This window comes from Heptranchias perlo, chromosome 21, assembly GCF_035084215.1.
Source record: "Heptranchias perlo isolate sHepPer1 chromosome 21, sHepPer1.hap1, whole genome shotgun sequence".
NCBI lineage: Eukaryota > Metazoa > Chordata > Chondrichthyes > Hexanchiformes > Hexanchidae > Heptranchias > Heptranchias perlo.
The window spans coordinates 7898421-7923955 of record NC_090345.1 but is presented as its reverse complement, the minus strand read 5'-3'; the positions used below and the strand labels follow the sequence as shown (position 1 = coordinate 7923955).

At 44.1% G+C, this 25535-nt stretch overlaps 1 protein-coding gene across 2 annotated transcripts in view; it reads right to left on the bottom strand.

Moving 5' to 3' along the window:
- The window catches only part of LOC137339946 (CREB3 regulatory factor-like), a 175860-nt gene that overhangs the window by 19544 nt on the left and 130781 nt on the right, over positions 1–25535 (bottom strand). The window contains exons 4-8 of one of the 2 annotated variants that reach the window (XR_010966642.1): positions 20336–20461; positions 17259–18291; positions 7175–7366; positions 5321–5424; positions 3561–3634 (exon numbers count right to left, since the gene is read on the bottom strand). Coding sequence is in view for 1 of the 2 variants with exons in the window: in XM_068002045.1 (XP_067858146.1) it covers positions 3561–3634; positions 5235–5424; positions 7175–7366; positions 17259–18291; positions 20336–20461 (1615 nt within the window). In the remaining variant the exon portion in view is untranslated. Of the gene's footprint in view, positions 1–3560; positions 3635–5234; positions 5425–7174; positions 7367–17258; positions 18292–20335; positions 20462–25535 lie in introns of both variants that reach the window. The other variant, XM_068002045.1, reaches the window with a different exon arrangement.

The following is a 25535-nucleotide window of genomic DNA, read 5'->3' as shown; positions in this document are numbered from 1 at the left end:
AACAGAATACAAAAGAAATTTGTACAAGAGCTCACCTGTGCCACAGTTGAAGTATTGTGGACAGTTTTGGGCATCTAATTATTGAGAGAATATTATGTGCATTATAAATGCACTGGTACTTTAGCAGGGTTCGGGGCGGGGGGCTCACAGTAATGAAGATACTTGAAAGGCCTTTTTTTTTTCTTACTAGGGCCAAAAAGGTTACGGCCGGACCTGATAAAAGGCCTTCAAAAGTATGAAGATACATAGTGAAGGATGGTTTTCACTGGTTAACCAGATGGTAACGAGAGGACACACGTTTAAGATAATACGACTTAAAAAGGGAAGGTTAGAAAAAAAGCTTTAGAGGGTGTTTAGAATGTGGAATTCTCTGCCACAAACAGTTGTTGCAGTTCAGGTGGAGAGACGGACTAAATGGCCTATTTGTTTGCTGGAACATTCTACGATTCTATTCTAAAAAGATAGATTGTATAACTTTTTTCTCTATTTATTTCACCTTCTTGGCAAAAAATAAATCAATCAATCAGAGGGGTAGACATTGGTGGTTTGATCAGAAGGTCTGTGTAGCAAGGAGGGAACGAGTATTTCTATAAGCCCCTTACCAGAGAGGCGGAGAGGCGTAAAGAGGGAATTCTAGAGGTTGGGGCCTAGGAGGTAACAAGAAGGGTCGATGAGGGAAACGTGTTTGATGTAGTCTACATGAATTTTAGCAAGGCTTCTGACAAGGTCCCACGTGGCAGACTGGTCAAACAAGTTAAAGCCCTGGAAGGTGGCTAATTGGATCCAAAATTGGCTCAGTGGCAGGAAGCAAAGGGTAATGGTGGACGGGTGTTTTTGTGACTGGAAGGCTGTTTCCAGTGGGGTTCCGCAAGGCTCAGTACTAGGTCCCTTGCTTTTTGTGGTATGTATTAATGATTTGGACTTGAATGTGGGGGGGGCTTGATGATATAAAGTTTGCAGATGATATAAAAAGTGGCTGTGTGGTTGATAGTGAGGAGGAAAGCTGTAGACTGCAGGAAGATGTCAATGGACTGGTCAGGTGGGCACAAAAGTGGCAAATGGAATTCAATCCAGAGAAGTGAGAGGTAATACATTGGGGAGGGCAAACAAGGCAAGGAAGTACACAATAAATGGGAGGATACGGAGAGGTGTAGAGGAACAAAGGAACCTTGGAGTGCATGTCCACAGATCCCTGAAGGTAGCAGGACAGGCAGATAAGGTGGTTAAAAAGGCATACGGGATACTTTCCTTTATTAGCCAAGGCATAGAATATAAGAGCAGGGAGGACATGCTAGAACTGTATTAAACATTGGTTAGGCTACAGCTTCAGTACTGCATACAGTTTTGGTCACCACATTACAGGAAAGATGTGATTGCACTAGAGAGGATACAGAGGAAATTTACAAGGATGTTGCCAGGGTTGGAGAATTTTAGCTATGAGAAGAGATTGGATAGGCTGGGATTGTTTTCTTTGGAACAAAGGAGGCTGAGGGGAGATTTAATTGAGGTATATAAAATTATGATGGGACTAGATACAGTGGACAGGGAGGACCTATTTCCCTTAGCAGAGGGATCAGTGACCAGGGGGCATAGATTTAAAGTAATTGGTAGAAGGATTAGAGGGGAGCAGAGGAGAAATTTTTTCACCCAGAGGGTGGAGAGTCTGGAACTCACTGCCTGAAAGGGTGGTAGAGGCAGAATCCCTCAACTCATTTAAAAAGTACTTGGATGTGCACTTGAAGCACTGTAACCTACAGGGCTACGGACCAAGTGCTGGAAAGTGGGATTAAGCAGGGTAGCTCTTTTTCGGCCTACACGGACACCATGGGCTGAACGGCCTCCTTCTGTGCCGTAACTTTCTACAATTCGATGAAAGCTGAAGGCACGGCCGCCAATGTTGGGGTGAAGGAAGTGGGGGATGCAACAAGAGAACCAAAACAAAAAGGAGAAAAATAAACAACAGGTATGGGCAGCCTAGTACAAAGAGGAACTGCTAATGCGTTTAATAACGAGAATAGATTTTTTTTAAAAAGAAAGACACAGAGAGACTATTTTTCTTGCCTGCTGTCAACTTGCCAAAGATCTACGCTCCACACCCTAATGAAAATTGTAGCTCAAACTGGTCTGAGGGGTAAAGGTCCCCTCATCGAGGAATGCCTTGTCCCTGCTAAGCAAATCTGGTGCTACATAGGCCTTGTATGGTGCAGAAAGCATAACCTGAGCTACAGCAGCAGGAGACTGTGTTTGGCTTTATCCCAGTGCTGCTCTTTGGGAGATTATGCTCAGTTCGTATAGAAATCCCTTTAACTCTGGGGGCAAAAAAAACTCATGCTTCACCTGAGCGATGGGTGGCAAACCATTTTAGGAGCTAGCTGCAGCTTAGAGGGATGGTTTGGAGGTTTTGTTGATGCTTTGTAAAAGGGATCCAGCAATGAAAGAAAAAAACCCAGAAAGACTTGAATTTTATATAGCACCTTTCGTGACCTCAGGATAAACAGCAATGAGATAAATCAGACCAGTTAATCTGTTTATGTGATGTTGGCTGAGGGATAAATATTGGCCCAGGACACAGGGGAGAACTCTCCTGCTTTTCTTTGAAATGGTGCAGTGGGATATTTTACTTGAGGGGAGACTGGGCCTCAGTTTAACGTCTCATCTGAAAGACGGCACCTCCGACATTGCAGTACTCCCTCAGTACTGCACTAGGAGTATCAGCCTAGATTATGGTGCTCAAGTCTCTGGAGTGGGACTTGAACCTACAAACTTCTGACTCAAAGGCGAGAGTGCTACCCACTGTGCCACAGCTGACACACCGTTAACTTTTAAGGGCAACTTTTGACACGATTGGCTCCTTTTTCAAACTTCTCTTCCCTGGCTAGACAAATCTGCTCGTCACAGTAACCACTACAAACCATTCCGCTCTCTTCCTGGAAGGCTGTGCCACCTGCCCCAGTATCGGAAGAAACAACAGTCTAAAGAAAGTGGAGTGTTGCCAGCAGAGGACGGATTAACACACTGACATACAGGGTCCCCGCCAGAACGGTCTAGTGTGGCACAGTGCACAGGGGCTGCAGAAGCCTCAATGGGTTTGACCTCAGATACAAAGGGGCTGGCCGAAATGTATCTATATGATGTACTATATCATATATTACACCCCAGTTTCTGTATTTTACAGTCCGGGTTCCTCAGAGCTGCAGACAGTCGTTTCACTCCCGAATCTCTCAGTGGCGACAGGGACTAGGGTTGGGCGGCAGGTTTAACGTCGACTGAGGACATTACACACCTTTACCAAATGTCGAGCGTTGTTCTGCTGCCTGCTGATTGGTCTCTGCTAGGCCAAGTCCCGAATGCTGCCCGACTTCCTACCTGCTCCAGGCTCTGCTCTGGCACAGCGCCACCTCAGAACCCAGGGTGGGAACGCAGCTCTTAAAGGGAGCGTGCCAGCACTCGGACTTGGGAAATGCGCTTCCCACCGGACCCAAACCATCCGCCCCGCCCCACCCCCCCCCCAGAATTCTTAATCCAGCTCTGGTTGACAGTGCAGACACTGATACACTTACCATGTTCAGTGTTCAGACCCCACAACTTGATTTTGTTGGCCTCATGTTGTGCTTTCTTCTTTAGCCTACAGGCCCTACGTACACAAAGAGAAAGCAATGGGTAACAGAGGAGACCACATGATGAAATGCCAAGCTTCAGGTCCTAGCCTCCGAGAATGTCTACTTTAGGGGTCATGTTTTAAAATAGGGGTCATGTTTTAAAATAGTAAATATGTCGATCATAATTATTTGCAACTATTAAGAGTATAGACAGGGAGTGTCACCCTTTAGGCTAAGTGTACATGTTTTAAAATAGCAATTATAACATAGGTTCATATAGTGTGGTGTATATAACAGATACTGGAGTATAATATGAATATATAGATACTAGAGTATACAATATGATATAGAATGTCATAGTATCACTATTATACACTATATGATATAGTATATAATAGATACTAGAATATAATACAAGATATAGTATATGATAAGATATTAGAGTGTGTATAGTAGAGATACTATATAAAAGATATATAGTGATGGAGCTCCAGGGGAGGCAGTAAGAGGGGTCTGACTAATTTTTTTTGCTTGAATGCTTTTGGATTCCATGACATTTTTAAACTAGCAGGGCTGGATCTTTCAACGTGACCAGGAAATTGCACCATCATGACCAAAGCTCCACTAGCAGTCTGCTGCAGATTTGGTATTCCATTTGTGCAGGAGAGTGGGGCGTGGCAACTCTACAGATTGCTTTCAAATCACCGTTTGTAGGAGATGGAAACTGTACACACTGGATTCCCATTCATCATCAGGTAAGGCTCAATCAAGGTCTTTCCCCCAACCTATCTGTGCTGTATTTGTTTGGGCCAAGGAATTAAGGACCACACATCCCCGAAAAGCTAACAGTCCCTTTATGGGACACGAGGAAGGTTTCAAAGGGCTGTCGGCCGATCAGATAGGAAGTGCTTGATCAGATAATGGCCTTCAAAGCACCATTACTGTCTCAGGCCAACTAGGGATGGGTGATAAATGTGACCTTGCCAACAACACTCACATCCAAATAATAAAAAAAAGTGACTGGACTTGGGAAGACACAAGGGAGGTGGGCAATGGGGAGGAGGTGTCAACGCTCTGGCTCCATCTCCCCAGGGGTAGATTGGTGGGGCACTGATTCAAGTTACTGCTGGCTGGACAGGTGACATTCTGTAGTAACAATGAGAGTCAAACCTCATCTGTTTTCTGGTAGCTGCAGCTTTTAAAATAGTATAGTTATTCTTGGCCTTCCAAATACACCTGCTAAGAGAGAGAAAGAAAGAGCAAAAAGAAGCAGAAAAGAAAAAGAGGGGAAAAATCAGGAAAGAAACTGGAAAGAAACAAACTTGCATTTCTAACGCACTTTTCACAACCTCAGGACGTCCCAACGTGCTTTACAGCCAATTAATTTTTTTTTTGGAGTGCTGTTACTGTTCCTATATTACAACAGTGACTACACTCCAAAAAAAGTACTTTATAGGCTTTCTTGCTTTCTTTCTTGACAGCAATGTCATCAAACAGGTGCATTTGGAAGGACAAGAATAATTGTATTTAAAAAAAAATACAAGACTATTGGAGGGACTGTGCAGTGTACGCCTGAAAAATTATTCAATCTATTTTTGATGCCGCTCAGCTAATTTGCTTGCTGATTTTATTTACCTAGAAGCCAGTTTATTTTTCTCCTTTCTGGACCGTGGTCTGGCGTTCATCGGCAGCTCGTTCACTGGTGTCAGGTCATCAATTACCTTGTTGAGCTTCTTCAGTTCGTCCCCGATGTGGAGCAGCTTTCTTGGGTTCGGCGTTAAGTCATCGACGTCTGTGCGGCGGGATTTTTTCGCCATTCTCCGTCCTGGATCGTAAGGATGAAAGACTACATAGGAAAGCAGAACTTTTTTTTTTAGTACGACAACATTGCCTGCCAAGAAAACCACCTCCCCACGGGTACCTTCCTGCCGGTAGGCTACAGAATAGAATTTTTTTTTAAAAAGGGCCTCTTTAACATGACCATATCACCATGGTAAAACATACTGCACCATATGCTTCAAGTTGGCCACTTAGCAATATGATGGACATTGCCGACAAGCCCAGCTGCAGAACCTCTCACCACATTTCTTCCCACCTGAAGGCGTAGACTCCTTGGTATAATTCCGATGGCATCATATGCAATCCTGTACCTCACTGAATTGGCCACTATTCATACATGACCCTTGACCCTGAGGCCCGACAATCGTGGTTAGCATCACTTTGCCCAATCCACATGCACTGCCAGCAGGGGGCCACTCGCTAGCAATCAGGAATATTTCCCCCCTCCCTAACTCAATGGCTCCAATGCAAACCGTGGCACTCAGGGTGAAGTCAGATAACTCAATGCAGACTAGGGATCGGACCGGAGATCTTTTTAATCTCTCCTCATTTTAAAAAAGGCTAGAGCCAAGATTAAAGCCAGGTTTTTAAAGAAAAAACAGCTTCCCTTGATAATAGGAAAAAGGGGAGGAATTGTTAATTACCCCGAAATGAAACAATTCAGTTCAGGCTCACTCAAAAGGTTTCCCCCATCTATTATCATTCATAAGTTTCCCTCTTCTCATCCTTCATCTACACTTCTTCATAACTCCCCCCACAACCCGCCAAACTATATCGCTCCATAGCCCCACTCCCCACCTAAACACTTTTCACAGACTTGGTATCCTCTGGAGTTGGAAATTATATTTAGAGCCAGAAGTGAATCCAAGGGGATTTGACCTACTTCAAAATAATCTGTCCTTATGTATATGCAGTATGCACAATCTGGATACGACCAAACCAGCCATGATTAACAACCAGTACAGCACAGTTCAAGTTCAATACAGCTTGGTTCAAGTTAGGAACATTGTAATGTACAGGACTGAACAAGACCACCGTCCTCCCCATGGCTGGCCCCAAAAGTTAAAAAGAAACATGTACCACTCTTGTCATCTCTTTCTCATACACCTCAAGCCCTTTCTCTGCCAAATATATATCCGATTCCCTCTTGAATCTGCCAACACTATCCACCTCCAATGCCTCCCTAAACAGTCGGTTCCAAATATTCATCACCCAGTGTTTAAATTAATTGTTCACCTTCCCTCTTCTGACTGTGATTCCACGTTAACTTCTTGTGGAGTTCTTGATTAAGTTAATTTGACTAAATCCCGTAGAATCTCGAATTTCTCGGTATGACCTTCCTTTCTCCAGTTTAAGTAAATTACCAAATACATTCGTTCAAGGTGTTTACAGGTGGAAATCCATCAGAATGCACTCACATTAAACAATGGAGGTCCCAACTATTACAAACAACAACAACTTGCATCTATGTAGTGTCCTTGACGTAAGAAAATCCCAACATCCCAGAGGGGAAAGAGGGAAGAAAGAAGAAGAGAGAGGGGCAGGGTAGGTGGGGAGGCCAGAGTCCAGCGGGAGAGGCGTGCGGGGTAGGTGGGGGCCAGAGAGAGAGTGGGACTGCCAGAGGGAGGGGAGGGAATAAGAGGAATGGGGGATAGGAGGGGAGGGGGAAAAAAAAGGAATGGGTAAAGCTTTACAGCTTTCACTGTAATCTACCATGCTATTTGTTTCGTTCTTACCTTGCCCAATACCATTCTCCTTCTGATAGACATTACTGGGTAACGTGTAGCAGTCCCACTCAGAAGGCTGCAGGGTCCGTTCTTGTTTGCTGGGTGTGGCGTGGCTGTCATTGTACTCCCAGAAATACCGACGCTTCAGTCGTCTGGCGCCCGTCTCCGATGCAACATCTGCAGATGGCTCGTGTTCGTTTCCTGTAAATGATACTATACGTTAAAAATAAAAATACTTCCCCTCTTCACAATTTTCACTTCCATCTCCATCACTCCTAACTTCAAAAAGAAGTAGCAGTGCCATGACCTGTCCAAAGATGAACTGGTTAAAATGATCAGCTGATCCAAAGAACCAAACCATCACTGCAACGACAGAGAGACACACAGTCTGGAAAGATGAACATAGGCGAGGCACAACCTGTCAAAGAGGAATTGGTTTAAAAACTGCCATCCCACCACCCCCCATCCCCCCAACCCAGCTCAACAACCCTCCGAGATCTCTGTGCTCCTGCCTTTCCCTCTCCCCTCCTTGCCTTTTCTATCTAGGTCCTAAGTCCCCGAATTCCCTCCCTAAACCTCTCCACCTCTCTACATTAAAGCAGCAATATAAATGCAAGTTATTGTTGTTAAACATAGAAAATAGAAGCAGGAGTAGGCCATTCGGCCCTTCGAGCCTGCTCCACCATTCAATATGATCATGGCTGATCCTCTATCTCAATACCATATTCCTGCTCTCTCCCCATACCCCTTGATGCCTTTTGTGTCTAGAAATCTATCTAGCTCCTTCTTAAATATATTCAGTGACTTGGCCTCCACAGCCTTCTGTGGTAGAGAATTCCACAGGTTCACCACCCTCTGAGTGAAGAAATTTCTCCTCATCTCAGTCCTAAATGTCCTACCCCGTACCCTGAGACGGTGACCCCTCATTCTAGATCCCCAGCCAGGGGAAAACATCCTCCCTGAATCCAGTCTGTCTAGCCCCGTCAGAATTTTATACGTTTCAAGGAGATCCCCTCTCATTCTTCTAAACTCTAGTGAATACAGGCCGAGTCGACCCAATCTCTCTTCATATGACCGTCCTGCCATTCCAGGAATCAGTCTGGTGAACCTTCGCTGCACTCCCTCTATGGCAAGTATATCCTTTCTTAGATAAAGGAGGCCAAAACTGCACACAATACTCCAGGTGTGGTCTCACAAAGGCCCTGTATAACTGCAGTAAGACATCCTTGCTCCTGTACTCAAATCCTCTTGCAATGAAGGCCAACATAACATTTGCCTTCCTAACTGCTTGCTGCACCCGCATGTTTGCTTTCAGTGACTGGTGTACAAGGACACCCAGGTCACCTTTGTACATCAACATTCCCCAATCTATCACCATTTAAATACTACTCTGCCTTTCCGTTTTTCCTTCCGAAGTGGATAACTTCACATTTATCCACGATAAACTGCATCTGCCATGTATTTGCCCACTCACTCAACTTGTCTAAATCGCCTTGAAGCCTCTTTGCATCCTCCTCACAACTCACAATCCCACCTAGTTTTATGTCATCCGCAAACTTGGAAATATTACATTTGGTTTCCTCATCCAAATCATTGATATATATTGTGAATAGCTGGGGCCCAAGCACTGATCCCTGCGGTACCCCACTAGTCACTGCCTGCCACCCTGAAAAAGACCAATTCATTCCTATTCTCGGTTTCCTGTCTGTTAACCAATTTTCAATCCATCCCAGTATATTACCACCAATCCCATGTGCTTTAATTTTGCACACTAACATCTTAAGTGGGACTTTATCAAAGGCCTTCTGAAAATCCAAATACACCACATCCACTGGTGCTCCCTTATCCTACCAGTTACATCCTCAAAAAACTCCAGTAGGTTTGTCAAATACGAATTCCTTTTCAAAAATCTTTGTTGACTTTGTCTAATCCCATTGATATTTTCCAAGTGTCCTATTATCACATCCTTTATAATAGACTCTAGCATTTTCCCTACTACTGATGTTAGGCTAACCGATCTGTAGTTCCCGGTTTTCTCTCTCCCTCCTTTTTTTTTTGAAAAAAGGGGGTTACATTTGCCACCCTCCAATCTGCAGGAACTGTTCCAAAATCTATAGAATTTTGGAAGATGACAACCAATGCATCCACTATTTCCATGGCTACCTCTTTTAGTACTCTGGGATGCAGATTATCAGGCCCTGGGGATTTATCGGCTTTCAGTCCCATTAATTTCTCCAGTACTATTTTTTTTTTACGAATACTAATTTCCTTTAATTCCTCCTTCTCACTAGACCCTTGGTTCCCTAGTATTTCTGGGAAGTTATTTGTGTCCTCTTCCGTGAAGACAGAACCAAAGTATTTGTTTAATTGCTCTGCCATTTCCTTGTTCCCCATTATAAATTCTCCCATTTGACTGTAAGGGACCTACATTTATCTTCACTAATCTTTATCTTTTTACATACTTGTAGAAGCTTTTACAGTCCACTTATGTTCCTTGCAAGTTTACTCTCATACTCTATTTTTCCCCTCAATCAATCTCTCGGTCCTTTTTTGCTCAATTCTAAACTGCTCCCAATCCTCAGGCTTGCTACTTTTTTTGGCAACTTTGTATGACTCCTCTTTGGATCGAATACTATCCTTAATTTCTTTTGTTAGCCATAGTTGGGCCGCTTTTGTATTTTTGCACCAGAAAGGAATGTATAACTGTTGCAATTCATGCGTTCGTTCCTTAATTGTTAGCCACTGCCTATTCACAGTCATGCCTTTTAATGAAGCTCCCCAATCGATCATAGCCAACTCACTCCTCATACCTTCGTAGTTTCCTTTGTTTAGGTTTAAGACCCTAGTTTGGACTATTTCACTTTCCATCTTAAATGAAGAATTCTATCGTATTATGGCCACTCTTCCCTAAAGGACCCTGTACAACATTATTAATTAAACCCTCCTCATTGCACAATACCCAATCTATGTTAGCCTATTCCCTAGTTGGCTCTTCAACATACTGGTCTAAAAAACCATCTCGTACACTCTCCAGGAATTCATCCTCCATAGTATTATTGCTAATTTGGTGTGGCCAGTCTATATGTAGATTAAAGTCACCCTGATTACTGTAGTACCCTGTTACATGCATCTCTAATTTCCTGTTTGATGCCGTTCCCCCTACATTACACTACTGTTTGGAGGCCTATAGACAACTCCCACCAGTGTTTTCCACCCCTTGGTGCTTCCCAATTCCACATCTTTAATTTCTGATCCAATATCCTTTCTCACTATTGCTCTGATTTCACCCTTTACTAACAAGGCCACCCCACCTCTTTTTCCTTTTTGCCTGTCCTTCCTAAATATCAAATACCCTTGGATATTCAGCTCCCAGCCTTGGTCACCCTGCAGCCATGTCTCCGTAATCGCAATTATATCGTATCCGTTTACATCTATTTGTGCTGTTAATTCATCTACCTTATTACGAATGCTTTGTGCATTCAGATACAGTGCCTTTAGATTTGTCTTTTTAACATTTTTAGACATCTTAACATTTTTTTGTACTATGGCCCTATTTGTCCAATTACCATTTTTTCTTACCCAGACCCTATTTGTTAGTCCACTCTTGTTTGTACGCTCTGTCCCTTCCTGACACAATCTGGTTATACCCAACCCAATCACTTCCCTGCACTGCTTCCTTGTCTTTTCTCTTTAGTATTCTAGATTTCTCTCCACCGGAACCCTATCCCCACTTATTTAGTTTAAAACACTATCTACCTCCCTAGTTATTCGATTCGCTAGAACTCTGGTCCCAGCATGGTTCAGGTGTAGTCCGTCCCAACGGAACAGCTCTCTCTTTCCCCAGTACTGGTGCCAGTGCCCCATGAATCAAAACCCACTTCTCCCACACCAATCTTTGAGCCACGCATTCATCTCCCCGATCCTAATGACCCCTATGCCAATTTGCTTGTGCCTCAGGTAATAATCTAAAGATTATTACCTTTGCGGTTCTGCTTTTTAAATTTCGTCCCCAGCTGCTCAAACTCTCTCAGCAGAACCTTTTTCTTAGTCCTACCTATGTCGTTGGTACCTACGTGGACCACGACAACTGGATCCTCCCCTGACCACGACAACTGGATCCTCCCCTGACCACGACAAGTTCTTCTCCAGCCCAGAGGAGATGTCCTTAACCCTGGTACCGGGTAGGCAACATAGCCTTCGGGACTCGTGCTCCTGGCTGCAGAGAACAGTATCTATCCCCCTAACTATACTGCCGCCTACTCCCCCCCACTTGAACAGCTTCCTGTACTACGGTGCCGTGGTCAGTTTGCTCGTCCTCCCTGCAGTCCCCACACTTGTCCACAAGGGTTGCAAGAACCTTGAATCTATTAGACAAGTGCAGGGACTGAGGCTCCTGCAATACTATCTCCTGGATCCCCGTGCCTGCCTCAGTCGTTATTACAATAGACAGACAATCTGGAAAAGAAAATGCGTTACAAAGTTTTGAGGTTGATACAAGCACTCTGCCTCTAGTGCCATAGCTTACAGTTCCATTTTTAGAAACCAAAACAGAATGCAGCCGTGTTGGCACCATTGCTGCCCAATACGTTTAACCAGTGAAGTTAGCGAATTACCTGCAATCTCAGGATTGGCCTTATTCCTGGTGCCCTTACAGGACAAAGACACCTTTCGGTGTAGAAACTATGGACTCATTTCTCCCAATAACTTTGACTGCGAGATTTTGCAAAGCAAGAAATCTCCCCTATTCAGATGGACTAGATCCATGTTCTGAATGTCCATGAGGACTTGGCCAACACTCATTAGTTAGATAACTTATTGGGGTCATGCAAGAACCATCCAATTGTAGATGCAATGATTTAATTCAATGTTAAGGAAGCCATTGACTGAATGGATGAACAGTTCTGATGAAAGGTCATCGACATGAAACGTCAACTCTGTTTCTCTCGCCACAGATGCTGCCTGAATTGCTGAGTGTTTCCAGCATTTTCTGTTTTCATTTCAGATTTCCAGCATTTGTAGTATTTTGCTTTTGTTGACTGAATGGAGTTGTCTGGCCTACACTACACCCTCTGCTGCTTAGGATTTGGAGACACCCTACTATGGAGCACAGCCAAAAGGTGAAAGTTGTGGACTGAGTTACCAAGAAAGGCCACTGAAGCAGACAATGGGTTCAAGAGACAAAGAAGTTGCTTTTATATTGACGCTAGGCCATCAGGAGAGTGGCAGCCAATCAGAGACATCTGCTCAAGTGCTCTCTCCCTCTTTTCTTCACAAGCCTTATTGAACACAAGAAACCCATCAATCCCACTCCATCCGAAATTCGTCTCAGATGATTCTACCAACTTCCCTCCCACACCAAGTTCCTTCTGCTACCTCGACTAGGGGACCAAAAAAAATCAAATAATGCTGTTAATATATTTCTAAACTTCCATTTCCTCCTCAATGGATTTCAAATTAGCTTCCTTCTTTAGGAATCTCTGCACACATTCATTATCCTGTGGGGGAAAAAAAATTCTATTGGGCCCGATAAAGGCCAATATCATGGAACTATGCTTCCCAAACCTTTGACAACCACGCTTAGGACCCATGAGAATTGAGGACATCAGATAAGCAGAATTCTTCATCTTAATAGTGGCACTGTGTTGGCAGCCCAAGGGTACGTTGAATGCCTCCGTTGGCCGCACATTATTAATAGAAAAATACTGTTAGATGCTTTGAGGACAAAAGGGAATGAGGAACATGTGATATAAGTAGGTGGGATTGATCTATAAAAACAATAGAATGTCTTATTGAGCTTAATGGCCTTTATGTTATGTTCCCCTGTAAATGCAGTAAGGCCCCCCCCATACCATAACTGGCCAAGCAACCCAGCATCTTCACAAATTGCTGGGATGGCAGTCTTCACTTTTCCACGTTGAAAACCTGAAGCCCCAATGGTCAGATCAATCTCAATCCCAAGAGAATGAACTTGGCCAGTGAACATGCCCACTGTGAGAAAGCCCCATTATGTGAATCAGAAAATCGGTACCAGTACTGCTTTCTCAATCTCATTCAACGCCATCAAGGACAGAGTACAGGAAACGGAAATATATTAATACAGTGGAGGGGGCAGGAAAGAGATAATCTCTTTAGAAATTGATAGGCAATAAATGGCGGATGTGGGACCTGACCCATTACGGTGAACTTCACCCTTGTAAGCATATCCAAAAAGCGTATACATGCATGTGGGCACATACACAGAATGGGCAAGCACGCTCAACAGTCCTTCCTATCCCTACCCCAACACTTACGCCACCTCATTATATTTTCACCCTCGCACAAATCTCCCAAAACATTGGAAAAGTTATTGGACTTTGCTGCACTCATTTATCAGAGCTCATCACCGTCTCAGTTTGCTGGAGCCGGTAAATTTGAAGACTGAAACACCTGCAAGTCGTACTGCAGACTGCATGCTCCATCCAATATATAGACTCACGTCCACTGGTCAAGAAATGAAATACATATCAGTATTTATTCTGGAACGGCAAGGTTCATCAGCAGTCCTTAGGATATGGAAGACTGAATCTGTAGTTTTGGGCCCGGAAAATATTTACCATCATGACCAGATGATCTGATTATCATTTGATTTTTTAAAAAGTCAAATTAATTACTTCAGAATTGCTTCATAATAAATAAGACCAGAGCCAGTATGGAAACATATCTTTCATGATAAGGTCTCAGTAAGGGGCACTTTAATATAATAAATATTCAAGGTCAGTTGCTTTCTTTTGAGAAATAAAAACAGCTGAGATTTTCAGAGCTCCTGTTTTGCTTCCTTTTTCCTGAAGGCTCAGACTCTTACTCTGGTACAGATCCATAGACCCCAGGCATGCGCCTGTACCCCACCCGGGGGCCCCTCCAGTATCTCGCCCAAGTGGCTATTCACAATAAGTCATCACAGTCAGGAAGTAAAAGCAGCTCAGCCATTTGCAGAGGGCATCTTGATCCTGCCAAACCCTTTCCTCACGCACAGTCCATACACTTGTATACTCCTTTGCTATCAGGAGAAAGGAGGCCTGGTTGATTTCAATCCTTTTTTCTCCCCACCGCATCCCCATTTACTAGGATGCTACCGGGACTTGATGGTTTGACTTACAGGGAGAGGTTAGACAGACTGGGACTTTTTTCCCTGGAGAGTAGGAGGTTAAGGGGTGATCTTATAGAAGTCTATAAAATAATGAGGGGCATAGATAAGGTCGATAGTCAAAATCTTTTCCCAAAGCTAGGGGAGTCTATAACGAGGGGGCATAGATTTAAGGTGAGAGGGGAGAGATACAAAAGGGTCCAGAGGGGCAATTTTTTCACTCAAAGGGTGGTGAGTGTCTGGAACGAGCTGCCAGAGGCAGTAGTAGAGGCGGGTACAATTTTGTCTTTTAAAAAGCATTTGGACAGTTACATGGGTAAGATGGGTATAGAGGGATATGGGCCAAGTGCAGGCAACTGGGACTAGCTTAGTGGTATAAACTGGGCGACATGGACATGTTGGGCCGAAGGGCCTGTTTCCATGTTGTAACTTCTATGATTCTATCCCCATCCTCCTCATTACTCCTAGCTTGCTGCCAATTGTAGCATCCAAATTGCTGCTTGATCTGACTAACTCACCAACTAACTCAGCTACAACTTGCATTTTTACAACACTGTCAATGTAATAAGTTGCCCCAAATTGCAAAAAACAAACAAAAAAAACTGGTCACCAAATAGTAGTGGAAGGGTTAGGGGTAGTAATTCAAGGCAAGATCAATGAGGTAGGTTTTAAGGAGGCTTTTTGAAGAGAAGAATGGTGGCAAGGCAGAGCGAGTTAAGGAGATTGTTTTTCTGAGCACGAGGCTGAGATAGCCAAAGGCTCTGCCGCTGAGGGTGGGGTGGGGGGGGGGGGGGAGGGTGCGCGGGTGAGAAAGTGAGACGCAAAGAAGGCAACAGGATGGAGAGCGTGTGCTGGAACATAGGGCTGAAGGAGGTTTCAGAGGCAGTGAGGGGGCAAAGCAATGAAGGCACTTCATAACGAGAAGAATTTTGAAATGTGTGGGGGATGGAGGTAGCAATGAAGATCGGCAAGGACAAGTGTGATAGGGGAACAAGACGGGAAATGAGCAGTGAAGCTTTGGGCAAGTTGAAATTTGAATGGAACACAGGAAGGTGACAAGAGGAGCACTGAACATGGTCAAGCCTGGAGGTGATGAAGGCGTGGATAAGGGTAGTGAGTGAGAGTTAGGGACGAAAGTCTGAGGATCGAACTTGGAAACTTTCTGGCCTGTATGGCTTTATAGCACATCAGAGAATGCATTTAGTCCCTAAGCCAACAGGATAGCTTCTACCCTTAAGCTCCAGTATAAATTTGGCCATCATACATACCCAAATGGAACAGGCCAGATACACTAATAATTTATGATGGCCTGAAAGAGGTAATTTGTTCTAATTAGACAGCATTGATCATTGATTATCCATCAATACCCAAAAAAACATACGAGGATGTATTTTTTCAGATTTACTTACTGTCTACATAGTCATAGGGCTGTTCCACAGAAGTGGGTCATATTTTCAAAACTGACAGCTCTTTCCACTTTTTTTGTTAAAAAAAACCTCCTCATTGCTTATTTTGTACAAAGGAATTGCTGGACCAAAAAAGACCAAAGTCTATCTATTTTGCCCTCTACCATCCTGGTAGTCGCATGATACAACGATAACGGAGTTGCTGACTAATCATATCAATCGATCTCTATCAATTAGTCTGCAACAGACCCAGACATGAGGAAACCCCAGTGGTGGAGCACTTTGGGAACAATGGGTCCAAAGTCAATTTTTTCCTCCCAAACCTGCGATACTTACCACATTCAGAGATTATATCTAAATTACTCAACAAAGGATGTTTGTAAGCTAAAGTTAAAGTTATAGTCAAATCTTTTTACCCTCCATTCCTCTTCCGTGACAACAATTTTTGTCCCTTATCTCATGAAAAAAGTGTCGTCTCTTGTTGCGGTATTGTTCCATGGGCACTTGCTGGCCTCTGGTACCTCATCCATCTGCGAGCTGAGGGGGTGTCATAGCCGAGCTGGATTTTGTTCTCACCCAGTATCTGCACAACTACATATTCTAGCAGGGGTCACTGGACAGTGATCTGAAACAACAACCCTGGCTTTATCTCTGATCTGGCACAGGGACACTGAGACCCCATATCCTCTCCATCACCAATGCCGCCTACTTTCACCTCCATAACGTCGCCAGTCACTGCCCCTGCCTCAGCTCATCTGCTGCCCTCATCTATGCTTTTGTTGCCTCTAAATTCGACTATAGCAATGCTCTACTGGCCGGCCTCTCACCTTGCACCCCCTGTAAACTTGAGCTCATCCAATACTCTGCTGCCCGAATCCTACCTTGCACTAAGTCCCGTTCACCCATCACCTGTGCTCGCTGGCCTACATTGGCTCCCAGTCCGACAATGCCTTGATTTTAAAATTCTCATCCTTGTTTTCAAATCCCTCCAAGGCCTCGCCCCTCCCTATCTCTGTAACCTCCTCCGACCCTACAAATCTCTGCTCTCCTCTAATTCTGGCCTCTTGCGCATCCCCAATTTTCATCGCTTCACCATTGGCGGCCAAGCCTTCAGCTGCTTAGGCCCCAAGTTCTGGAATTCTCTCCCTAAACCTCTCCTCTCTCTCCTCCTTTAAGATGCTCCTTAAACCCTACCTCCTTGACCAAGCTTTTGGCCACCTGTCCTAGTATCTTCTTATGTAGCTCGATGTCAAACTTTGTTTGATAATCGCTCCTGTGAAGCACCTTGGGATGTTTTACTATGTCAAAGATGTTGTATAAAGGCAAGTTATAGTTGTTGTTGCTTACTGTCACAGTTTACTGATGGGCTTATTGACGGAGAGTTGTAGCCATCTCTATGCCCAAGCTTCTGCAATGTCCAGAGGACTTAAACTCCATTCAAGAAGCTAACTACATCATGTTATTTAAAAAAATTACCCAGCCAAATATTCAAAGATATTAGCCTTAACAGAGAATATTCCATAAATATTTAAGCCAATAAAATGCAACTGTACGCTCAATTTACCTGCATCAGAAAGGTAATCACTGAAGTCATCTTTATCTGCATCTTCATCATCATCGTCTTCTTCCTCCTCGTCATCTTCATTCTCACTGTCATCCTGATCACTGTCAGAACCATCATCAGGTTCCAGCCTCTCTTCTTTTGCTTGCAACCCCACACCTTCAGCGCTAAACAGGGAATAGTTGTGCTCATCGTTCTTCAGTTCAATCCCAGCTTCAGGGCTTCGCCCCCCACTTGCCTGCCCGTCAGACCAGATCGGGAACGCAGTCAGATGAGTGTAGACTTGGCCATCTCCCTTATTAAAGTCGGTTTTCTCTACACTCTTGTCCCTCAGCTCTGTGGTTGCCGATTGTTTGTGATGCTTCCAAGAACTCGATCCTGTTCGGTTGCGAACTGCTCCATCTTCCGGACTCGACACAGAGTCTACTTTTACTCTGGAATTACTGGTCTGGTTACGGAGGTCATGGCTTCCAGGTTTAGATGGCACCTCAGTATTTCTGGGACCTACCGCCTTAATACAGGGCTCGCTGCTTCTCAAATGACTTTGCTGGTCTTCCCTTTTCTGAAGAAAAACAGTGCCATCTGACTGGAAGTCAGAATCTATTAAAGAATCCATACAGTTGCCTTTTTTAAAAGTTTCTGTGGTTCTGCAGACACTGTCAGGCTTACCAGAGAATGGAGAAGCCTCCTTCACAGTTCTAAGGAGGCACCAAGAGTCACCAACAAGCTGTGAGTCATCAGCATTCAGCTCAGCTAGCGTTGGCGTTTGAGATACCTCGGCTTCATTTTGATAAGGGCTTGCGTGCTCATCCAAACCCAACAAGTCCAACTCTTTATTGTTCCAAAGATCAGTTTTGGTGTATTTAGTAAAGTCTTCCAAAGCAGATATATCCCAACGCTCACATCTGTTGCTGTCGGATGGTTCATCATCCACTAGATCACTCAGTAACTCTATATTATCTTTCACTGGGCTCCTGTACAAATTCAGACTTAGCAGGTCATTTCTGGAGCTATTAGTATAGGCTAACTGACGTTCCTAGGATTGACAAAAGAAGAAAGTAAAATTAATATTGTGTGTGTGGACTTTTGCAGCGCAATTCACTTCTTCCTCTCAACCATTCCTCACTCCTCCTATCCTGAACCCAACTGTGAAGCCCAATGGCACCAAGCAGAGACTAGGCATCTCCATGCATCGCAAGGGTGAAGGGCCACTCTTGCCTATCTCCAACTAGACAGTTGGGAGAATTATTGGTAGCAATTTGGGAAGTCATCTGCTTGACTGCAGTTGGTACATGGTCCAATATCATTACAGTAAATGAGAGGGAGAAAATCAAATCCACAAAAACAGAAGGGAAATGTGCCCACAGACATAAAACACTGATAACTTCGAATGGGTAGGATGTGGGTGAATTATCCCAGACAACACCTAGCAAAGTCCTCATCCTGAGATGAGACATTCATTTTCAGCTCCATAATTTCTAAGTAAACATTAAGAAAACTATTCCTGAAAATATTCTTTATCTAATCAGTGTAGGGTAACGGATGGGGAATTCAAACACAGTAGGTTTGAAGAGAAGAGAGAAGGGGGAAGAAAAAGTAAAATTAAAAACGACAGGTGGTTATGAAAAAACAAAAATATGGGTTCACGGCCATTTTAAATGTCTAAGCATTAAGGTTCTTTCTACATCTTGCAATAAACTGGCGAATACTGTAATCATTATTTCTGACACCGTAGCCCATTAGCGAGTTATGGCAATAGAGTTTCCTCTAGTGGTTGAAGAGGTGTACTGCAATATTTAAATTTACTGCACAGGTCCACAAAAATTTGCAATGATACTTTTTGCAGTCTCTTCCTCACCCCCCCCCCCCCACCACCCAAAACGGACTCTGGACCCTATGCGTGTGAAAGTTTGCATTCAGATTGTAACACCTTGACTTTCATTACTTAAAATCCTGATTGATCACAACTGGACTTTTAACATTTATCTGATCAACAATGGCTTCTTTACCATATACAGGCACAGGGAAATCTCCCCGACATGTTACATGTGTAAACTATATACCCAGATACAGACATATTTTCAGTTATTTCACCACAGCTTTTGACCAGGTCCAAGTAATTCCCTCAACACCAAATTTACTTCTACCACATGGATCTACTAAGCAAGATAAATCATTGCAGTTATTCAAGTTATATTTAGATGTTATGATGGGAAAGTTAATGTACCAGAGAGATGAGCTCTCTTGGGCTGAATGGCCTTTCCTAATCTTTATTACCTAAAAGTCAAAAAGAAAAGTTTGCAGGGCTATGGGGAAAGAGCTGGGGTGTGTGACTAGTTAGATAGCTCTTTCAAAGAGCCAGCACAAGCACAATGGGCCTAATGGCCTCCTTCTGCGTTGCAAGATACTACAGGTCATGAAAGACACTATAAATGCAAGTCTTTCCTTCTTTCTTTAGATTCACTGTGTCTTATTTCTATTGGACTCATCTTCATTCCTGTACCAACGGCATTACAGCACCATGACTGCCCAGGGTATTGCTGCATCATGTGTGTCAAACGTATAGTTGTACCAATGCACCGAGGGTAATGCCTAGAGCATTGCTCCACCAAATGTGTCAAGGGCACTGTTCAGGATATAACTGTACTAGGGGCACAAAGGCTAAAAGAAAAAAAAGACTTGCATTTATGTTGTGCCTTTCATGACCTCAGGACGTCCCAAAGCGCTTTACAGCCAACGAAGTACTTTTGAAGTGTAGTCACTGTTGTAATGTAAGAAATATATACCATTGCATTTTCATTCAGCAAGGGTTGAATTAGGGAAATCTGTACCACTTACAGAAAGATACATTAAAACCAGTTTTGGTTGTACCATGAAACTATAGTACTACAGACATTAGTCAGGCAGCAATGCACCTGGTTATCTGGGGCTGCTGTGCATAAAGTTTAACGGACTTCAAACTTATGCATTCTCCAACTTTTGCTCTCCTTCCACACCCAAAAAAACTCACAATTTTATAGGAAACTGCAATCTAAAAAAAAAAAAAAAAATTTATAAATGCATCTTTATCATCCCCGCACCTGTTCATACAGAAAGCCCGAGTCGGGGCTGCTCTCTGGGCTGGCGACGGTCTGGTCCAAGGACGAGTAGAGGCAACAGCTTCTAAAAGCATCTCCGAACGCAGGTTCCATCCCACTAGTGTTGGGCTAAAAAAAAATTAAAATATAGATCACAAGAATATTTTGTTTTTAAAAAAAAAACACACCATTACAGTGCCAGCTCCAATATATTAGATCGAGGCAGCCACTGATGACCAGAAATCACCTACTTGCTAAACCCTGGAGACACAGATATGGCCACACCCTGCCTCTACTTCAAGGATAACGTTCATTAGAACTGCTCTTTGCTGGTTAATAACGCAACTCGAGATCTTCCTTGGCAGCACTTCCTGTGACAATAGGTTCCTTTGCAATGAATACAAAAAGCAAAACAGGTTTGTCTGAGCCAAGCAAAGGAAGGGTTTGCAGTACTCCTCGTACTTAAGAGCACTAAAGGGCTTTGCAGGTTACCGTGGTAGCGTCGTAGTGACTCATCCTTCCAGGAGACAGTTACAGCTGGATTAAAAGCATCACATGTAATCGGATATAAAATGATTGCTGCAGGAACTTTTACTTGTGGAAGCCTTTTATCCAAGGAAAGAAATAAAAGTTGCCGAGCGAAGTGGGAATGATGTACTCAACCGTGGCTCAGTGGTAGCACTCTCACCAGAATGCCATAGGTTCAACCCCCAATTCAGAGATTTGAGCACGCAATCTGATACTTCAGCGCAGCACTGGCAGAGGTGCCATCTTTCAGATGAGACGTTAATCCGAGGCTCCGTCTGCCCTCTCAGGTAGACATAAAAGATCTCGGAGGGCGCTATTTCAAGGAAGGGCAGGGAAGTTCTCCCCGGTGTTCCGACCAACATTTATTGCTCAATTAACATCACAAACAAATGATCTAATTTATCTCACTGCTGTTTGTGGGAGCTTGCTGTGCATAAACTGACTGCCACGTTATATTAGTGACTACACTTCAGAAAAGTATTTCCTTGGCTGTGAAGCGCTTTGGGATGTTCAGAGGTTGCCCTTTTGAGCGTCTGGCCGCTTTTTAGCCAATAGCATTCAGTTTCTGCTCAAACACCATCGTCAAGCTTCCCCTGGTGACTTAAAGTGCCTGCTGTGGTATTGAGCCACACAAACCTGGAAGGTCCCAGGTTAGATGCTGGGCCTGTGTTGAGTTACCCAACCCCAACTGAGGTGGCAGTAGGGGATGCACCAAGTAACTTCAGTGGTCCTGGACTAGGAAGCAAAAAAAAGTCAGCCAAGGCTCCTGCTTCTCATCACGATCCAGTGACTCCTCAGGACATCCTAAAGTGCATTGCAACCAATGGATTACTTTTGAGTTGCAATCATTGTTGCCATGTAGACAACCGAGGCAGTCAAAACACTTTCGCCAAACCCTGCACTGCACATATATGTAGGCAATCTGAGGTCAGGTTAGACTTCCAACTTAAGACGCTGGACTGCTGCTGTAGATATTGCAAGTTCGGATAGCTGAAATTCGGCCTTTGGTCCAAAAGCCTGCCAATACCCATCTAGGGTAAGGGAATGGTTCATAACTATTTTTGCTGCCGTGGTACTCTAGTCCGGTCTCGAGATATGAATCCAAGCAGGAGAACTGAGCGGCATTGTCCATTCGCCTCTCCAAGCCACAGCTCCGTGACTATCATTAACAATCAGACATCATGCTCACATTAAATTCTTGTGTTGGCTCCCGGTCCAGCAATGCCTTGAATTTAAAATTCTCGTCCTTGTATTCAAATCCACCCATAGCCTCAACCCTCCCTATTTCCGTAACCTCCTCCAGCCCTACAACCCTCCGAGAACTCTGCATTCCTCCAATTGTACCCTATTGTGCATCCCCAATATCCTTCGCTCCACCACTGGTAGCCATGCCTTCAGCTGTCTACGCCTTAAGCACTGGAATTCCCTCCCTAAACCTCTCTGCATCTTTCTCCCCCTTTAAGATGCTCCTTTAAAACCTACCTCTTTGAGCAAGCTTTTGGTCATCTGTCCTAATGTCTCCTTATGTGGCTCGGTGTCAAATCATGTCTGATTATGCTCGTGAAGCGCCTTGGAATGTTTTACTACGTTAATGGCACAGTATAAATGCAAGTTGTTATTGTTGTGAAAAGGTGAAAGTGGGCTGGAGAATGTGGCAGCAAGCTTGCAAAGTATTTATAGTTATTCTTCAGGGCTGGTTGGTATAACCTGCTTCCAGAGGCCAGTTTATTGAAACCAGAACTCACTCCCTGCAGTGCAAAGTTACCTCTACATTCACAACAGCAGTCAGAGATCTAAACCTGACCTCAGACTGTATACGTTTGTATGCATAACAGAGGCTGTGGTCCAAATGTTTTGACTCCAAAAGGTTTTTTGATGAGGATTAATTGGAAACTAGACAAATATGGCTGGATTGCTTCAGCATTGCCAGTCTGCATTCCCAGAAGTCATTCTTTAGTTTCAGGTCATAGGTCAGCAATGGTGAACTCTCACCCTCACTCTTCTTTACTGAGATATCTGCACGTTACTGGCACATTAGAAGCTCCTCAGCTGTCTTGGTGTTCCCGATTCCTGATAGTCCAGAACCCCCTGCCTCATCTTCAAGTGTTAATAACTGGATGGCAACCATCACTGCTTCCCACAACAGGTGATCTATGACCTTTGACCTGCATTTATCAGAGCACCCCTTCCAATGTACATGTAATCAAAAAAAAAATCCACACAAAAAGGGGCAAATCTGGTCAACTGGTGGTCAGGACACAGACTTCGGGCAAGTCCAGTAAAATGCCTCTAAAGTTGAAGTGAAGGAGATCTCAAAACAACAGTGTATAGATGCCAAGCTTGCCCACACTGATGGCCCTAAGCCTGCCCAGATTTTGCAGAAAGCAAGTAGAATAGGAGGGGTTGTCACATTTATGGATACACTCAAAGTAGGACTGAAGGATGGCACCAGCATGTTCAGGGACACAAGGATCCCTACAGATGTCACTAAGAATCTGAAGGGGGGGCGGGCAAGATTTTGCAGCTCATTGTGAGTATCAAGAGACCAATTGCCACCCACTTTCTTCCTCTCCCACCGTGTTCCAGAGCTAAACTAGGCTGGCAAGGGAGTAGTATTATAGAATGAGAGCACAGAAGGAGGCCATTCGGCCTATCATGCTTGTGCCAGCTCGTTAACAGAGCTATCCCATTAGTCCCACTCCCCTGCTCTTTCCATCCTAGTAGGGGCCAAAGGGTTGAATTGTGAGGGCAGGTTGCATAGACGAGGCTTGTATTCCCTTGAGTATAGAAGATTAAGGGGCGATCTAATTGAGGTGTTTCAGGTGATTAAAGGAGTTGATAGGGTAGATAGAGAGAAACTATTTCTTCTGGTGGGAGAGTCCAGAACAAGGGAGCATAACCTTAAAATTAGAGCTAGGCCGTTCAACGGTGATGTCAGGAAGCACTACTTCACACAAAAGGTAGTGGAAATCTGGAACTCATCCTCCACCCCCCCACCCCAAAAAAAAGCTTTTGAGGCTGGGGGCCAATTGAAAATTTCAAAACTGAAATTGATAGAATTTTTATTAGTCAAGGGTATTAAGGGTTACGGATCCAAGACGGGGAGATGGAGTTAAAATATAGACCAGCCGTGATCCAAATGAATGGCGGAACAGGCTCGAAGGGATGAATGACCTTCTCCGGCTCCTAGATTCCTATGTAGTGATCCGGTTTCTGATACTTCTCAGAGATGTTAAACCGAGGCCCCGCCTTTCCTCTCAGATGGACATAAAAGATCCCATGGCACTATTCGAAGAGCGGGGTAGTTCTCCCCAGTGTTCTGGCCGATATTTAGCCCTCAAACAACATCACTAAAAAAGATAACTGGTCATGATCTCATTGCTGTTAGTGGGATCTTGCTGAACACAAATTGGCAAAAAAGTACTTAGTTGGCTGTAAAGCGCTTTGGAACGTCCAGAGATCATGAAAGGCACTGTATGAATGTAAGTTCTAATCTATCTAACTATAATGTAGCATTTGCTGAGGGCTAGGAACACGGTCACCCACTCAGGCAGGGCTGGCATGATCGTGGGGGAAAAATACCTTTAAAAGGATAACAAGGAAGCCACCAATCCCCAGTGGAATAGTGAATCTGTCGAGTGAGTAGCTTCATTCCCAGTCTGTGCTGAGCTAACTGATGTCAGTTGAAGTGACAGAAAGGACTCTATAATTGACCTCAGCATCTCTAGGTCAAAGAAGATTTGGTGGTGGGCGGGGTGGTTAAAGAGAAGAAAATTTGAGGTTGTCAACAGCTTTTCACTCCAGCATCTCCTAACTCTGCGTATAGCTCAAGCCCATCCAAGACTTGAATCCTGCTACCAGATCTGGGGCAGCTCCTCGATCTTCCTTTTGCATGTGACATTAAATCGAGGCCTCTCATGTGGGCACAAACAATCCTGCGGCACTATGCAAAATGCAGGGGTGTTCTCCCTAGGTCCTGGCCAACATTCACCCCTCAACCAACACCACCAAAACAGATAATCAGATCATTTATCTCACTGCTGTCTGTGTGACCTTGCTGTGCGCAAATTGGCTGTCTCTTCTGCCTACTAAAACAAGAATGACTTCACTTCAAAAGTGAAGTGCTTGGAGAAGTCTCAAGAACATGAAAGACATATGAAAGAAAGTCTTTGTCATGTCTCACATGAGGATTCATAAAAAAATAGTCCATCATTAGGCAATTCATCTCATTTCTAGCCTCAGACACATCTTTACATAGAATTTACAGCACAGAAACGGGCCATTCAGCCCAACTGGTCTACGCTGGTGTTTTTATGCTCCACACGAACCTCCTCCCACCCTACTTCATCTAACCCCCACCAGCATATCCTTCTGTGCATTGGCTCCCGGTCTGGCAATGCCTTGATTTTAAAATTCTCACCCTTGCTTTCAAATCCCTCCATGGCCTCGCACCTCCCCATTTCTGTAACCTCTCCAGCCGTACAACCCTCCGAGATCTCTGCACTCCTCCAACTCTGGCCTCTTGCGCATCCCCGATTTTAACTGCTCCACCATTGGTGGCCGCGCCTTCAGCTGCCTAGGCCTTAAGCACTGGAATTCCCTCCCTAAACCTCTCTTTCCTGCTTTAAGACGCTCCTTAATACATACCTCTTTGACCAAACTTTTGGTCACCTGT